The sequence below is a fragment of the Bemisia tabaci genome, chromosome 1 (assembly GCF_918797505.1).
Source record: "Bemisia tabaci chromosome 1, PGI_BMITA_v3".
NCBI lineage: Eukaryota > Metazoa > Arthropoda > Insecta > Hemiptera > Aleyrodidae > Bemisia > Bemisia tabaci.
The window spans coordinates 39463587-39482387 of NC_092793.1; the positions used below are offsets into that span (position 1 = coordinate 39463587).

The 18801-nt window shown below is 38.9% G+C and overlaps 1 protein-coding gene across 1 annotated transcript in view; it reads right to left on the reverse strand.

Moving 5' to 3' along the window:
- Window positions 1-416: 416 nt before the first annotated feature.
- The window catches only part of Pka-R2 (cAMP-dependent protein kinase type II regulatory subunit), a 35215-nt gene continuing 16830 nt past the window's right edge, over window positions 417-18801 (reverse strand). Inside the window, exons 5-7 of the mRNA XM_072300839.1 lie at window positions 15959-16214; window positions 10188-10449; window positions 417-1750 (exon numbers count right to left, since the gene is read on the reverse strand). Coding sequence (XP_072156940.1) covers window positions 1620-1750; window positions 10188-10449; window positions 15959-16214 — 649 coding nt within the window. The 3' untranslated portion in view covers window positions 417-1619. The remainder of the gene's footprint in view (window positions 1751-10187; window positions 10450-15958; window positions 16215-18801) is intronic.

An 18801-nucleotide genomic window follows, 5' to 3' on the forward strand; every position in this document is an offset into this window, starting at 1 on the left:
ATGCATCGACTCAGTCAAGAGAGGAGGTTAGAAGGTTTGCAAGCTTGTCAGGTGTTATGCTGGTCAGCTTTTAAATTGCTTGAATAGAGTGGACCAATAAACCAGTGAGAGCGAAAACACTCACTTTTCCTTACAATACTCTTACTTCACTTTTTCCAGAGAAGTGCTGTTTGAGGGTAGCCACATTTTAGATACGGCATCTGATTAAACTTCAGCGTCTCTGAAGTCTCTACATGCTTGACCTTGGGCACTAAAATTGTTTTCATTATGAGAATTTCTTCACTTACAGTGCAGTTTTTTTGCTGCTGCCACCTAATTCTTGAAATTTATTTTAGCGCAACAGGACATGGAAAATTAATATGCTACACAGGAAAGGTATGGTACATCTTGTATGATCTAGCCAACAAAACGAGAAATAGTTTTGACCATCAGGCTGCTGAATACTTTTATTTTCAAATTAGTATGCATGCGTATTCACATATTTAAACGAGGGGGTAACAATGTGAAGAGTATACGTCAATGCTACCAAACCCGTACACACATACTTAATAAAACAGCATGTGAGGTCAAAGCAAGATCTTACAGAAATTAGGAGAGGGCTTATGAATTTTTGTTATGTGGTAAAAAATGGAGATTGTTGCGAGTTTACATGCAAATACGCCCACTTTCAAACACTTGAACTGCAGGATCTTTTGGCTTGAAGCTAAAAATGAGCGTTCGAATGACTTGACGAATTTTTATATGAAGTACCAAACGGAACTTTCTTTACCTTGGAGATAGCTTTTGTAAAAATTATATAGGTTAATCAATAAAATGTAGTTTTACGAGCTAATCCAAATGCCTAAAATAGATACATTCATTTCTAGCTTAATCTAATCACATACAAATAACCATTAAGAAGGGAACCAGAGAATATTACTATGATACTCTCATCATACAGCTTAAGTTTTGAAAAAAAAAAAGATGGAGAAAGATATAAATATTGAAATAAATAGTACTTCATACACTTGTGTTAACTTCATATACATGTTTGAACCAAGTTTGGCTGAAAGAAGCCAAATGTGTTGCAATGCTGCTAAGATCATAGAGCTTTTTTTCTCTTCCGAGAGTCTGTACAATATATAATAATATTAAACAAACAATTACATACTGGAAGATTGAAAGGATAAAAAAGGAGGAAAAAAGAGTTGTAACAGTTTGTGTTTTTTACGTATTCCTGACCCCCCCCCCCTTCCCCCAAACAAAAAGGTGAATCTTGTATCTTTACACCCTTTGAACTAAATTTAATTTCCCTAAATTCGATCCTCCAATTCACTGTGGGTATAATTTACAGGTCCTTTTTGGTGATGAACGACAAAATTGGATAATTAAAACAACAGGAAAAAAAGTTTTAACCATGTTGAGAGTTCTGGTAATTGAATAACACTTTTCAAAGAAAGATTTTAAGGGTGATTGAAATCTAAGAAAGAAGTACCTACTAAGGAAAAGTGGGAGAGAAGCTCAATAGAAAAGTAGGAAAAGTAGATACAAGAGACTGAAAAATAAAGGTGCGACAGAGGCGGTCCGAGAATAAAAGAAAAATTCACTGATTTACCTAGAAAGGTAAGTTAGTTAAATATTCATCGCACATCACTTATGTTGTTCTTGGATCCAAAAATTTTAATCAGTTGACTTTCATAATCGTGTATGTTTCTTTTCAATATCTGCATGCAAGGGCCCAGGAGACGCTCAAATGCTTCCACATCCAAGACTGAAATAAAAACAAGGAAAATAAAAATATTACGAGTTCACTTTCAACCAAATTATTCACCAAATGGTGCAGCTATTGGGAAGGGTGCGCTGTCACTTTGGCTTAATGACACATTACAGGTCTGATCTCTTTGATGAAGTCATCTGAACTTCGGGTCCATAAATCCCAAATTGGGGAGATCTCGCCCCTCTTAATACCACATTCTGGGTTAATCTCACACGCTTTAACAATGAGATAAGATGTACAGATGACACACAATACAAAAACTAGGCAGGATTGGAAGGGAGCAAATTTGAGGGATGGGCTTCGAAGCCTGGTGAGGCAGGTTATGACAGCCCGCCTCACAGTCTAAATGGGAGAAGGGCAAACTTTAAAGAATCTAAAAAGCCATTGACACCGCTCAGCTAAAAACATGAAAACACTATTTTAACATCCCGAAAGGTGTGGCTTTCAAGGAAAACATTTACATTTTAACTTTTTGAAGCTCTACACTCAGAAAAAGTAGTGAAAGTCCCCGGGCTCTTATCAGTCAATCTAATCAGGAGAAGCGTCAGGTTAGACTCACGTCTAGTGGAATTGAAGAGTACCAGCAAACCACACCCAATGGCTAGCAGATGGTGGAAGACTAAAAAGGGCAGGGGCTACTTGATACAATGGAAAATAATGATATTAAATAAAACTGGGTTATTCAAGGGGAGGATACCCACCAGGAGTAGTTGGGATTTCTAAATTCAATCTCTAGGAAACTTTCTACCAGGAAAATCAGACCTGCGACATTTTAAAAATTTAGCCCAATCCAACGAACCCACTCTCCCCTACAGCTTTGAGTGTTACTAAAAATTATGCAATCAGCACCTTCCCTAGACCCAAGTTTTAGGAGACTTGATTCATTGAAACATTGATAAAATAGACAGAATTCACCCTTTCCAACAAATCCATGGTGCGATTTTTTGAGTCAATCTTCGAAAGACCTTTGAGACAAGACTAAAAAGGCATGTGGCACATAAGCCATTGGCTTGTGGAGGAACCTCTCAGGTGTAATTAAACCCCCTTTTGAACACTCGCGTTTCGCGAGTGTTAACAGTTAGAACACGTTGTGGTCACCTGTAGCCGAATTTTTGTGCTTAAGTTGCCGAGTGAGCCAAGGTCCAGATTAACCTTGGTGCGGTTTCTGGCACATTTGTGAGTTCCATTTGTCTTGGCCTGGGGGAGGAGAAATTACACCTATGAAGTTTAGATAGACTGCCATGTTACAGCATCTGACCCCTGTTTCTTCAGTTGCTTCGGGTCTAGTGTTGTAACTATGATGATGGAAACTATTCCTTACTTCTCTTCAACATATGCTACTGTAGCTAGAAGCAGCATTTTTTTAGTTTCATTCTGAGTTGCAACCTCACCTACTTTATTTATTTTAGATCAATATTTAGTTGAGCAGTCCGGCTGCTTATCAGGGTGGCAAGTGAAATTCTATTTCAAAATTCCCTGACTTACCGATGGAATTCCCTGACCTTCGGTAATTATTGCAAACCATCAAATGAGACAAAGTTTTTGCACAGAAAACAGGATTTGTTTGCTGGATGGTTTTAGTGTTTCGAAAAGGTTTTTGTGGTAAGTTATTGCAATCTTGATCGGCTTCGATAAAAAGGGTGCAACCATTTCATAGTCATTGCAAATTAGAGTAAAATAATTGAATAAATTCAAAATTCAAAGCCAACTGAGTCTATTCCTGTGAAAGCTTTAAGGCTACATGATGAAGGAAGAAAAGACAAATGTTGAATTATTCCTCTTTCGTCGTTTAAAATAAAGAAAGAATCCAGGAACTCAGGAATCGTGGAAGTAAACGTTGGTCTGAAAAGTAATTAATTCTCTTGAATAGGGAAAATTGCTTCGCGTATAGTGGGAAGAAAAATGGGACAGCCATACTGAGTTCGAACGAAATTCATAACATTTATTGAATTGAAAAGGAACAAATTGAGTTAGAAGTTCAGATCAAAAAGTAATATTAATCAGTATGAGCAAAAATACACACTCGAAGAAGATTTAGGTTAGAACATGTTTCTTGGTTGAGGTTGTTGAGGTCCTTGTCGCGGATATTGTCGAAGCCGCGCTGCGCGGGGCCAGGGCGGGAAGACGACGGGGGGAGGATGGGCGCGCTGAATCCACGGAAACAAGCGGAATTGGACGGAAACGGCCGATCTTCTTCACACTGTCGCGGAATGATCGCGGCGTAGCAGGGTATCGCTAATCACGGTATGCAATTGTTCAAACGCGAAAATTCCCTGACCGGTCACGAAAATCCCTGACTTTTCCCGGTTGTTCAGAATTCCCTGACTTTTCCCAGATTGCCCCGTTTTCCCTGACGCTTGCGACCATGCTTATGTACTTCCGTGGAACAATAAGTGAAGCAAGTAAGGAAAATGTCTTGATCTCTTCGTTTTGATGTGTAAAAAAAAAAAAAAAAATTTCGATGTTGCCAAGATCAATCTTGCATCTAACACCCCAAATTCGAGATGATAGCCGAAATAGGGGTGAAAATATTGGAATTTGTTTTTTAAGTCGTATTTAGGGTGTATCCTTACATATTGTTGGTCGTAGAATCCGAATTTGAGGCTCGAAGAAATGCCCGAAATTGAAGATGGCCGCCGAAATTTTTACAATATGTGGTGACCCTGAATTGGGGGTCGATAGGGGACGTAGCTGGAGCTTTGCGATATCAGCCGACGGGACGTCTCTAAATAGAGATATCTCGAGCTGACGTCATAGAGCTCCAGGGGGACTGTTGCGTCGGACAGTGGTCGCCCGTGGTCTCTCTATGGAGAGAGATCTCGTGCAGACCACCTACGCAGCATAACAGTGGGTGCTCTTGGGGGGCAGTCGTTGACCCTCCCAAAAATGGAAAAGGGTAGTCAATGAAGAAAGAATGAGTCTGTCCTAGACTGATTTTTCGAATATATTTTTCTGAGTTGACAAATCCGATCATCTGAAAAGAGCTCGACAAGACTGAAAGGATAGCTAAGAAGGGGAAAGAGACTCCAAAAATATGAACGGTGTTTTGGAACAACCGGAGTCGTCCGTCTGACCTATCGGCTCGTCGATGACGCGCAAGTGCAGGCTTGAGCCCTCAGCACAAGCACCAGACGACCGTGTAGCGAAGACTGGCTTTCCTCGAGCGACGGAGCAAGTGGCCCAGCTCCCTACGCTCGGGTCGGCCGGCGGCGCGCATGCGCATTTCCCAGCGGACATCAGCATTTTTCCTAAAGTCAATGCTCTTCCTGACGTTGCCAATTTCCCCCTGTAATGATGAATTGTCTGGGAAAATTGGGTGTCTCCTCACAAATAGTGTTTAAACTTCGATAGGTACGTAAAAGTGCCAAGTACGGTGTTCTTCATAGGGTTTTTTGGGTCGTAGGTTTCACATATCAGGTCAAAAACTTACTACAGACCCACAAATAGTGCAGTTTTGAAAAATCGAGGCATCAATAATTTCAAGTAAAACTAGTCTGAATGCATATTCTGAGATAATTTTGCTCCCAAATTCCAATTTTTAAGCATCAAAAATTCAGTTCAAACTTTCTATCCGCCATAGGGATCCATGTGATTTCAAAACTCTAATCATGTTTTCTTGAAATAGCAAAAAATGCACACATGCGTCTTATCTTCCAGGCCCCTAAAATAAAAATACCACAAATTTTTCAAGAAATCTCAGCGGAAAGCCTCTTGCTGCAATGCTATCGCACTGTGTTGTGTTTACGCTCGGAAAAACAAAACAAACCTGTTCATGAAAAATTCATCTTAGCATTCCTGGAATCAATCAAAGATACGGTATCCGACTCCATCGTTTACATCAGCATAACGCCATGCTCTTCTATGGGACTGATTGACAATGCATCAAAAATATGAATTCTGGAACGCAATCCTACTTCGTTATTATGAAAAGGTTGATTGAAAGAAGATTGGTACATCCAGCCATATTGATGGCATAATGGTGGAACCTTATTCTGGTGTGCAGTTCAAACTGTTTGTCTTGATATGCTACCTGTGGTGTTCCAAAGCACTCGTCCACTATTTTTTTCTCTGAAATGGCCGAGAATTGAGCTTTGGGACGGTTTGTGGGAGTTAATTGACCCCAGAAATTCGATGAAAATATTTTCAGTCCCCGAAACCCCATTTTGGGGGGATTTTAAGAGGTTATCCCCCGTTTCTCGCATATTTCAAATAGGTGAATTATTGTTGACTTCGAATTCAAACTAAGGTTCGAAAACTTAAGGTTCTCATCGACTCGTCAACAATAAAAATCAATTCTACGAGTAAAAGTGTATAGTAATCGGTGTGCTACAGTCATCTTAGGCGCATTTATTCATTCATGAACTGAAAATAAACAATTTCAATCTCCATGAATCATTGATTTTCCGTAAAGAATCGCTAAAAATCGATACAACCGATGGAAATATTGACTCATCAACATTAAAAATTGATTCTGCATGTAAAATACGTAAGAACCTCTGTGTTTAACATGTTTGAACAACGATAAGAACCTCGTTGATACATCAGTTCAACAAGAAAACAGGAAAAAATAAGGTAGAATTTTGACCCTTTTGTTCCCATGTAACTCAAAAACGGTTCCTATACTCATCTTGAAATTTTTTCCTGAGTTTTCTGTCATTAGGAGCTTCCATTTAAACCTTGGTCTGATGGTCGAATCAAATACCTAAAAAGGGGCTAAATTTTGGAAGGCTCTTTTGGCGGCCATCTTGAATTTTGGGCATTCCTATGGGTTGGAGAGGATTTTGAGTCTCGAATTCGGATTTTACGACCAAAATTACATGAGGATAGATCCTAACTACGACATCAAAGACAAATTCCAATATTTTCAACCCCCGAATCCCTATTCCAACCGCCAGCCTAAATTGAGGGTGTTCGATGCAAAATTGAGTTTAACAACATTGATATTCTTTGTTGGCACATCAAAACGAAGAGATTAAGACAATTCCCTCACTTGCTTCACTTACCGTTCCACAGGGATACATAGGCGAACGGACTGTTGGTTCTTATGAAACAACTTCAGCAATGTTAAAGTATGTCATCAAGAAACGAAAAATCATAAAAAAAAACTTTGTCCGTTTTATGGTAAATATAATACTACTAAATCAGTCGTGATAAAGCTGAATAATGAGTGTGCGGTTTCGAAAAAATTGTCCTTGCATGTATAAAAAGTGAGTGATCTCAGAGTATACATAAAAGACAACTGGGTGTACCCATCATCATATAGTTCTATTAGTGTATTTTCCGAAGGAAAACGTTCTCCCTCATGGTGGGACCTAGACCTGGGACCATGTAAAGAGCACCGATCTCGTGTCGTAGATCACGAATATATACGTCAATGTCATTCATTTTCTGTCTCATTCATACATATATAGCCAGCGTGAGGATTTTTCAGTTTTCCGCAACTTCTGGGGTTTATAGTCCCCTAAGAGTATTTTTAAACTTTGAAGAAAAAATCGGAATACGTTAATTATTTTTCGCTTAGCGAGGGGTCAAAGTGGGGGGAGGTTTAATTTTGTCCACGCGATAACTCGAGTAAAAATGAATATTTTGAGCTGAAATTTTGATGGTGGTTAGATATCTACTAAGACTGGTTTCCTGTTGAATTTCAGCGAAATCGGCCAACGCGTTCCATAATGGTGGCAATTTACCGTTTTTACGGGTGAGGGGGAGGGGGTAGGAGTTGCGCAGCCAAGGGGAACTATTTCTTGAAACATATCTGTGGCAAGAGGGGTAGGGTAAATGATTTCACTCCCCAATGTGACACTACCCTTCGGAAAATACACTCATTCCGCGGTAAATGCGCGGACTACAAAAAGAACCGTCCCCTACTTGCCGGCAACCCCACGAAAAAACCCTGCCGCTTTTGAAACTTCAGATTTCCTCATTCGTTAATTTCTGAAGGACAAAATGGTTGATTTTCTGATGGATCTCACTTACTGCACTTTTTGTCACAAAAAATGTTACATTAAAACAATTCCGTACATTTATAACTTATTCTTGGCATCCCAGCTTTTCACACTGAGTAACTTTAAACACCCAAATGAATGGTTGTACGGAGCACTTTGGTCTGGGAACGCAAAATCGTGGCCAAAAATCCGATTTTTGAAAGTGCGAAAATCTGGCAAGTCAGCATGCAGCCTTTGTATACATTCTTTAGCAGTTAAGGAATGACCTATCAAATGTTTTATAGAAGTTTTTAATATCAGATATATGGTGACATACTCTACATGCTCTGAGGTAAGTAAAGAAATGTGAGAATTCGAAATGTATGGATTACCTTAAGCTATTTTGTCAAAAGTCAGCATAGATCCTCAATCAAATATATAACAGAAAGCTCAAAGTAAGCACTTTTTGATGGTTTCATTATATTTAAAATTAAGATTAATTTTGCGGCCATTAGGAGACTCAAAAGTTATGTCTGAAAATAGGCCAAATATGACCTTGACTTCAACTTTTCATCACTAGTCGTTGCTAATGCGTCAATGCGTCCTATCAGTATAAGAATGTAGCTCAGATGTTCCTCTGACAGAAAATATTAAGTTTCTTTGCGTGTTGTATGTAATGTTAAGTATTTTAGCGGCTGGGGTCTTTTTCAGTCATTTTAAGGAAGGGTTTATTAGATTTTCGGAGCAATCTGATTTCTATGTACAGGCGGTCAACGTTCGATTAACAATGATTCATATATATTTTTGGCTGCTGAATCTGAAAATGATACCAATTTTTCCCGCCGGTTGCAAGTTTTCTGGAAAATTTGCGTTTTTGTGGGAAAACACATTTTTAAGTGCTATAATATTTTCCCCAGAGAAACGATTACTAGGTAAAACGAAGGTCATTTTTTCATTGATGAGCTTGGGTATGAGTAAATACACATTTACCAACACTGCTTTCTTTGGTGGAATGATGGTAAAGCTGGCTCTATGGTCAGAATGTTTCGAGTCTGACTCCTAGCCAGGCAACTAGAGCTTCATGATCTTGAGCGAGGGTTACTGGGGGCTTATTGTTGTGAAAGGACCGAAGGGGAAAGGAATTCAAGCACGGATTAGACCTCAGTAGCAATTGTAGTTTTGTTTCCTTGTGTTTGGATCGCATTTAGCAAAAAGGAACCAGCGCAATACAGTGTTTTAAAAATCAGGCAACTTCTTATTTTCTTTTAAATATACTTAATTTATGGACAATATAACAATTTACACCATTACTTTCCTTTGAAATGAACATTCTTTGGGTAGGAAGCAAAAATTGTTCGCCATCCTGAGAGATTTTTTAGATAATTATGAAGAAGCAACATTTTTACAACACTGTAATCTTGCTGGTTCCTAATTGCTAAATGCAATCCATTTATTCTATGGAATAGCTTACATTTATCATTCCACTACAAATCTATACAAAAATGAGGATTGTAACAATAAAAAATCAGCGCAGAATGGTTCTCTGCGTCTGAGAGATAATGTCAAGGCTACCAAATTTTACAGAATGTAAAGTATGCCCCAAAGCATTTCATAGCAGGGTCTGACGATCAAAGAGTAAACACATTTAAGAAATGCTATAGAAATTAATATTTTTGTTCAGAGAGGAGGCACTAAAGGTCTCATACCCCCCCTTCTTTTCCTTGGCATCCCTTTTGGTTACGCATCCAATTATCTTGCAACCACCATAATACTACCGTAAAGAGTGTGCTGCCATGTATACATTAATGCTCCAGTCAGGACCAATAGACCAAAAATCATGATGCAAACTCATTCAACTACCATGGTTTCTTATCTTTTACTGGGAAAAAATCCTAATTTTAAAGGCTATTGCCCTGGTAGACTCATCATATTTGCAAAACTGAGTAAGCAAAGTACAGTCTGGCGACCTGTGAAACACTAAACTGTCATTGTGGTATCCGAATCATAGTTAGACTTCTTTTAAATTTTTAAATTTTAAGGGTCTGTTGCCATTTTAAATTTCAGAATTGTGTAAAACTAAGGTCATACAAAAACGTAGCGACCCAAAAACCATGGGCTTAACCAATTTTAGGATATTCTGATCATTTCCTGATTTTTGGCCACAACTTGGGGCTCTCAGACCATAGTGCAATGTTCAACACACTAGTCCTAAATCTATTGAATATACCGAATTTATAAGAGTCTTTATTTTCAGTGTCAGTTCTCTTTTTCTGTCTTCTTGATAAGGTCAAAAAATTTCCCAGGGGAATACAAATTCATCTAGAAATTGCTGGGAGTCTGTGACTTTTAGATGAAAAAAGTTCGACAGAGTCTAGTTGGAAAGCTAATTTATAAGCTCGTATAACCTGAATTTTGCTGGCTGAATCTATTCACTCATATGACAGTTGATAACAAGACTTTCTGGATGCCCCGAATAAAAATCTATTTAAAACAGAAAGAGTACTTACATGCTAATTTGACATTTCCGGAAGCGTACGCTGAGGCTGCTCGGGGCTTATGAGTGACCAATGCTAACTCTCCAAAATACCCACTTTTGCCTATCTGCTTGATTTCTACTTCTTGGCCATACTCATCAAGCATGAATATTTTCACTTCACCCTCCTCGACAAAGTACATACCATCGGCAGCGTCACCTTGCTTGATAATACGCTGGCCATCAGTGAAGTGACGAGGAATCAGAGCATCGGCCAAATTCATTTTCTCATACGGCTGTTAACAGAAAGTTTTGGTGAGAATTTTGGCTTTCTTGAGCTACAGTTTACAGAAGTCTTCATTGAAAATGTGAAGCAAATATTACCACGAAAAGTTCAGCTGAAGCAAACTAAAAAAATATGAAACATCAAGGATGCAGAATCTTCCTGGCTTCAACATGAGAATGTAGAAGCTAGGCGGGTGCATAAGAATGCACCTGCCCATCACATTTCCTTATTTTTCGAAGTGGTTTTCCACAAAATTCCCTCCCCCTCAACTTGTCCTTCTTTTCATTGTTAAACTGTTGACCCTTAAAACTTTTTCCAAGACTGGTGCATCAATGGTTGCTTGGTTGAAACTTTGTTCTCAGATTGAGATGATAAGAGAGCGACGCCAAAAACGACCGTTTTTTGGCACAATTTGGGTCAGCAGGGATTTTTCAGGAGCCGGGCCCAAACGATACCTTTTGATACCCTAAAACTCTGGTAAAAATTTTAGCTTGAGTATACGCACGGTTTTTGAGAAATGGGGGGGGGGGGCAAAGTTGCCAAATCGGCATCGTTCTGGACAGAATTTTCACGGCAAAAAGACGGGTAAAATGGGCGAAAAAGTTACTCATTTGCTGTGTTTTGGCTGTAAATGTTCTTATTGAGCCCCCATGCATATAACTATGTTTAATTTCGAAAATTTCAGTCGCACAGTGGTCCAAAGTGAGGAAAAATCGTGAACTAATCAGGATTCTTTGTAAAAATGGAAGTAAAATTGTCAGTCTCCTGCAGTTCGAAAGAATTAAAAAAAAATTAAGTACATTAATTTTTCCGGGATCGAAACTCTGCAGGACCCAACAGTTTTACTTCACTTTTAAAAAGTTTGACAGAGGGTCCTGATTTGTCCACAATTTCTCCCCATTTTGGACCATGGTGGGACCGACATTTTTGAAACTGAACACAGTTATATGTACGGGGGCCTAATAAGAACATTTACAGCCAAAACCCATCAAGGGTATGACTTTTTCGTCCACTTTTCCCGTCTTCTTGCTGTAAAAATGCTGTCAAGAATGATGGCGATTTCGCAACTTTACCCCCCTCCCCCCCATTTCTCAAAAATCGTGCGAATACTCAAGCTAAAATTTTTACCAGAGTTTTAGGGTATCATAAGGTATTGTTTGGGCCCGGTTTCAGAAAAATCCCTGCGAACCCAAATTGTGCCAGAAAAGGGTCGTTATTGGCGTCGGTCTTTATTTTCTATTGATGAACATGGTCTCCACTAAGGTACTACTTTGGTAACAGCTGATCAACTGAATAAACTGATCAATAACTTGAATCTGTCTGACGAGGAAGAATCAGCTTGAAATTTTCTCACAATACATGTTTGCACTAGGTGAAGGTAGAGGAACAACATAAAAACCCTTCTCTTGAACTTAAAAATGTCCTCCTTGCATGATTTTACAATGTCCGGAGAGCACATTTTGAGTCTCGCCGAACAACGATGGAGGATACGTCTGTCTGGGCAAAATTGGCGTCAAATATGTCCTAACTGATAGGTTTTGCGAGGAAAGTTTGCTGGGAAAAGGATTTAGGATTTTTGGAGGGGTCTCTGGACTGTTTCAAATGCGCTATTTTCCCGTTTTTCAACGAATGCAGGGGCCTAGGGAACCCCATATGAGGTCGGACATTGCCCATTCTAATACATGGAAGTCAGAACTATGCTTCAGCAAAATTTGGAGCGTGCTGGAGTAGTCGCGCCAAAAGAGTATCTGGCTCTTGGACTAAATAGCCTACCTATCTTCTTTAGGTGTCTCTCTCCTAGACAGCCAGATTGATGCTTTCATCACAAGCTAACGGCACTCCCAACTACTTCCAACTCAATGCTTTGCCGATCACCTCCTGAAGTCGTTTCTTTCATTTTTGGATTTACTGTCTCCTGAGTGCCTCTTTCTCTAATTTTAATCTCTGTAAGTGAAACTTTTTTCCACAGTTTAGATAAAGCCAGCATAATTAAAACGAAAAACTTATGTAGACGTTCTGTTTGAAGATCAGAGAAAAGCAAAGAAATTTGGAAAGGCCACGGAAGTGGGGAATTTTTAGATATTTGACGGTCCCTAATGCATATCTTCTTCTTCTTCTTCTTCTCTAGCACTACAGCCCGATGTGAGCCTTGGCCTCTAATACACATCTAACAGAAATAATCGAGTTTTGCCAATACTCACATTTTTGGGCTGCGAAACCGGGGCCTAAACATGGTTCCGGAGCCCAACTATCCTTCAACTATCCCCCTTCGGCCCAAGTTGAAAACCGAACTTTTTTAACTTTTTAGCCCAATATAGCTGAAAATCCATGTTTTTCGTAATTCTACCTCAGATTTTTACCTGGGCCCCAGAAGGGCAGGTCATGAGCTCCAAACACAATGGGCCTGTTGCAAACTTTTGCTAGAGCAAAAATAAGAGTTGTTTCTTATAGATAATGCCTCAAAAATCACGATGAGCGCATCGGCAAAGTCTGAAATGCACTCATAACTTCACAATCTGCGTTAGAAATTTGCGTTTTTTTAAGCTTCCCGCTTCAAAAAAGATACTATGGCACAGGTGAACATTTTGTTAGAGGAGTCGCTCCATAGTCGGCGATATTCATCATGGCCGACGCTTGCGCGCAGTTCCGCGCGTAATTCGAGGAGGGTTCAAGGTCAATCAATTCGGGCGTGGAAAATATGAACGTTAACACACCGATTGTTATCTGGTCTAATCCAGTTCAGGTGTTATCTCGTCCCATCAAACGTGTTTTGGCGGATTGGCGTCGGCCATGATGATTATTGCCGACGATGGAACGACTCCTCTTACAATATGTTCACCTGTGCCGTAGTATCGTTTTTGAAGCGGGAAGCTCAAAAAACCGCAAATTTCTTACGCAGACTGTGAAGTTATGAGTGCATTTCAGACTTTGCCGATGCGCTCATCGTGATTTTTGAGGCATTATCTATAAGAAACAACTCTTATTTTTTCCCTAGCAAAAGTTTGCAACAGGCCCATTGCTAGAATGAGCAATGAGCTAGAATTCGTCTGGTAAGGTAAATTTAGCTCTAAACAAAAGTTGAGCTATTAGCCGATTTTACAAATAAATGCAATGATTGCGACTCAGGCCATGCTTCAATAAAATAAAATAGTTAGTTATAGCTGAGGAAAGGTGCCAAGAGTTGTTGGATCTATTCAATGCTTTCCATCCATCCATTAAATTCACCTCAGAGATAGAATTAATACGCCAATAAATTTTCATGATATAACTGTAGATCGCAAAAGTGGCCAAAAAATTCACACAAGTTGGTTTCAAAAACCGGCCCATTCCGGTAGAAACCTCAGTTATTTGTCAACTGCACCGCATTACATCGTAAAATTAATGTCGTCAATAACTTACAAGAGTTTACAGACTCACTGACAAGTGCTCCTTGAAGCAAAGTTGGTCCCGTGCAGCAAAATTGTTACTAATGAATGGTTATCCTCTCGACTTAATCAAAAAAGGCATTGAAAAGTGTCATTTTTTGCAGAAATATTAATGTACGACCATTTAAGAAAAATTTTAATACTGATAAGGTTATTAAGATGCCTAATGTTGAAGGACTATATGAAAAATTGTCCCAGAACTTGAAGATTTTAGGTTTCGAACCTGTGTTTAAGAAGATGAAAAATAACAGAGAAATTTTCACTAAGCTTAAGAGCAAAACGCTGGTTAAAATGTTGTCTCCACAATTAATTGTAACGAGTGTTCTAGTTCTTACATTGGTCAAACCAAGCAATACCTAAAAGATAGGATTAAATCTCATAAATATGATAAGGAAAAAAACTGCCTTACACCGGCATGAAGTTCAAAATGGTCATAATTTTGATTTTCAGAATCAGAAGGTTTTAATCAGGGCAAAAATCTTCCAGCAAGATTAATCCATGAGGCAATCCAAATTAAAAAAGAATATAGTGCCACTAATTTTAAATCTGATGTTGAGTGCCTTGGCGCGATCTGTGATCAATTCTTGTAATCTACTTTTCGTGTGGTTCCTCTCTCTTTCCCTGGGAGATCTGTCTTGTTTGTCAATTTAATATGAGGTTATGATCTAACTCTGATTTAGCAGCTGTTTGTGCTTATTGCTGTTTTACTTCGCCTCTTATCTTGCTCTCTTTGTCTGTAGACTTTATTTCTTTATTCCATGTCGCAATCTTGTAGTGCTTTTCCCTTTTCTTCGAGGTTTTGCATCTTGCCAGTGTTTTTCATTCTTATCTATACTATACTTTCCCTTGCACTGATGAAGACTAAAGTGTCAGTCGAAACGTTTGCTTGTCCACCATATAAAGGTAAAATAGTAAATATATGAAAATTTTCTTGCACACTGTTTCATTTTATTAAAGCATGGCCGGAGTTGCCATCATTGGATTTATTTGTAAAATTGGCTGATAGCTCAACTTTTGTTTTCACATTATGAGTAGCCGAAAACCGAAAAATCTTGTTCAACTCTAAATGTTTCCACACGGTATGCTACTACAAGCTCAGGGTAACAAAACAACATTAATTTAGAAGGCTCTAGAAGGGTCATACGGGCTCATATTTCATCAATCTGGAGGACAACTTTTGATTACTTTTGATCTGCCACATGAACTAGAATCTGTCTGACGAGGTGAAATCAGTTTGAAATTTTCTCATAATACATGTTTGCACTAGGTCAAGGTAGGGGAACAAAGTAGAAACCTTTTCCTAGAACTGCAAAGAGGCCTCCTAGCGTGATTTTACAATGTCGAAGAGCCCATTGCGCAGAACAACCGCATGAATTTGGAGAAATCAGTCCAAACACAACCAGCATCAAATAGAGCCATGTTTACAGGTTTTAAACGAATCATCCGATTTTGAGGGGGAACAAAAGGAGAATTTGCAACGCTACAGTGAAAAGTGTTTTGACATAGATGTGAAGTTCACCAGCTGAAGAAAAAGACACAGAATAGGCTGAGAGCAGTGGAAATTGATATCTGGAGGAGAGCATCAGGAACTTCTAGAAGAGATTGTGTCCGTAATGATAAAGTTAATCAGATCCTGGAAATCTAAATTCTAAACGATTTTGACGTCATGACCTAATGGCTCGTCTGGTGTGGTCAAGGGAGCAGTGTCGCAGAAAAAGGGCTGCCAAAAAAGATGCTCTATTGGATTCCTCCTGAAAGGACGGTGACACAGAGTTGAGTAAGAAATAAAGGAGTGTCAGCTTCTGAAAGGTCTTAATGAGAATAGGGGTCTGTGTCAGTGAGGCAACACAGGGCGCCAGAGAATACTGAAAAAACAAGTCTGGTAAATATATACTTAATTTTGCATTGAGTTTTTGGTTATTTCCGCTTCCTCTAGGCTGCTGTCATCCAGGTGACATTATGATGGCGGACATCTTAATTTCCGCATTTGCTTTAGACATCCTGCCCACATTGAATTGACAATTAAATAAAAGAGACATTAATGTAAATGGATTCTTTTAGCAGTGTATAAAAACAAGAAACATAATATCAGACCTGCAACGCTTTTAACATCGGTACACCATCTATGAGGGCTTCATACATTTTCCTTTTTTTGAAAGCACTCTTGAGGACAATACGCCTGAACGTCTGACGATCCATGGCCCACAATGAACCGGTTGATGCAGCTTGAATTGTGGCAGCTCTCGGCATATTGTATAAAAGAGCTAACTCTCCAAAACTACCTTTATCATGGTAAGTGTGAATAAGTTTATCAGAATTTCCATCGTTGACAAATGCTTGATAATCACCTCTGTAAAATGAGAAAGTAAAGCTCTCAATCAAATAGAAGAACAAGAGATAAACATTCAAACGTTGCCCAAATTGAGCGTAACAAGGTGATAAAATAGTGCTGATTCCACACTATTTTGCGAAAAAAACAACGCTAAAAAGTTCAAAAATTCTAATTTGAATCAACAATTTTGATTCTAATTGACATTTTTTGCCTTATTTTCTCCACAAAGTGGTGTGGACCCAGCACAAATATACAACCTGGTTAAATGCAAGAGCGAACATTGAATAGGAGCAAAAAGTTATAGGTATAAACGATTACAAAACATTGGAGCAACTGTTTTCGAAAAATTTTGGTTCAAATGAAAGGAGGGGTATCGATCAGGGCCTTTTTTGGCCCCCTCCTAGAATCTGGAAATTTATGCGGGTTTTCCAAGTTACCTCAATGTAGTTTACAGAAATGATCATGATTTAGCCCCTAGGCCACTGGATACATGTTAAACGGTTGCCTTTAGTAGTGTCCAAAAAAAATTGAATTTTCCATACAAACAGCCGTGAGGATAACGGATTTTGGAGTAGTGGAGGCATATTTTCACTAAACGCATAACATCAACTTAAATGTGGAAATTTATGCCGGTTTCCCAATTTGACTCAATGTAGTTCACGGAAACAATCATGATTTAGCCCCTAGGCCACTGGATACGTGTTAAACGGTTGCCTAAACATAGGTCTGCAGGCGTACACTACATTGAGTCAACTTGGAAAACCCGCATAAATTTCCAGATTTTAGGAGGGGGCCAAAAAAGGCCCTTATCGATACTCCTCCTTTAGTCAACGAATTCAAAATTTTAAACAGTCCTTGAAAACAGATCTCCCATTTCGATGGCATTTACGGCATGGACCAGAAAAAGAGTTTTAGAATTTGAAATGGTAGATTACTACTGAGTGTCATCCTATAAAGCCAGAGAGAAACAAGTCGGCCAATTTATGTGCGGCGCTTCGCGCAGGCATTTGAGGGGGCTTCACCCCCACCCATCGTGGTGCGAGGATTGCACAAGGTTTCCTCACTTTTGCCGGCGCGGAGCGCCGGCATAATCACTTTCACTGGATTATTTAGAAAAATACTGCCAATTTCATAAAATCATAAAGTTCGATTGGAATTTTGATCGAACGATGATAGTTTCGAAATATTTAATCAAACCACTAGACATTATCATAAATCTCTTCACGATATGTGGTGAATTCATATATTCAGAAGCGACTTGTCGATATTATGAGGCATCTTCAAATAAATAATTGATTAATGATGCCTTCTAGTAAAGACGGCGATCTTCAAAAATCTTAGCTTTTCTACGATTCATTAGGATCTATTGGATTCATTGACACCATAATTTAGATACAATTATATATTATAATGTTGCCTTAAGCACAGTAAAAAGTTATCAAAAACCTACTTCAATGGGTAGAATCACTATTCGGTGTTTAAATAGTCTTAAAATGAAACGGATTATGCCGGGGCAATCTCTCTCAAATTTCAAAGTTAGCCGTTGAAATCTCCCTGCCGGAAATGGTTCACCACCCGCCCACCAAGAGCGCCACCTCCTTAGCTCGTATCCCCGCAAGTCAAAACGACAACAACGGAAAGCGCCACCTCCTGACCTGCTCGTATCCCCGTGTTTTAAACAACAACAACAAAAACAAATTGGAACAAGATGTCCGTGAAATGCGTTGGTGAAATGTAAACAAATTCGCTTTTGTGTAAGCATTAATTAATAAATCAATCATGTTCGTGCAGTATTATTATATTTGTGTTCAGTACCTCGTAAAAAGGAACCAAAATTGATGGAATCTGCCGGGATTTTAAGTTCATCAACAACAAACATATCAGTTTCTAATAAAGATCTAAGCGTCAGTTCTAGTATTAGCTTCGATGATTCACAGTATGTAAGTACCTATTTTTCTTGGTGCATACCTACGGAGTAATTTTGGAGATAGTATATGATGCATCATACAATGCATTTAAAATCCTAGGTATCACCTGACTTAAAGCATTTGCTGCTAATACCCAGGAGCGTTCCGACTCATTTATCGGAGAATTGCGCGTTTGCTATCGGCCCCTCTGCAATTATGAGATTGGTCCAAAGATCCTTTAGGAACTAAAATTAATGACTCAGGTGGTGCTTTTTAGCCAACTTTCAAAGAATTAAAGGCATTTTTTCAAAATCTACAGTCGGTCAAAGTGTGATCAAAGTGCTCTCCTCGCTATTTGACACATAACCCTTCAATTTTTAGTTTAGGCCAAAGATCTCTTAGGAACTTAAATTAATGACTCAGGTGGTGCTCTTATGGCAACTTTCGAAGAATTAAAGGCATTTTTTTAAAATTTACAGTCCTTGAAAATGAGCTGTTTGTGTGATGTCGCGGAGCAAAGTGCCCTACTTTTGGGCTTCGTAATCCCTTGAATTTTGAGTTAAGTCCAAAGATCTTTTAGGAACTTAAATTAATGACCCAGGTGGTGTGCTTGATGCCCACTGTTAAAGAATTAAAGGCATTTTTCAAAATTTACAGTCCTTTAAAATAAGCTTTCCGTGTGATTTTGCTAAAAATCG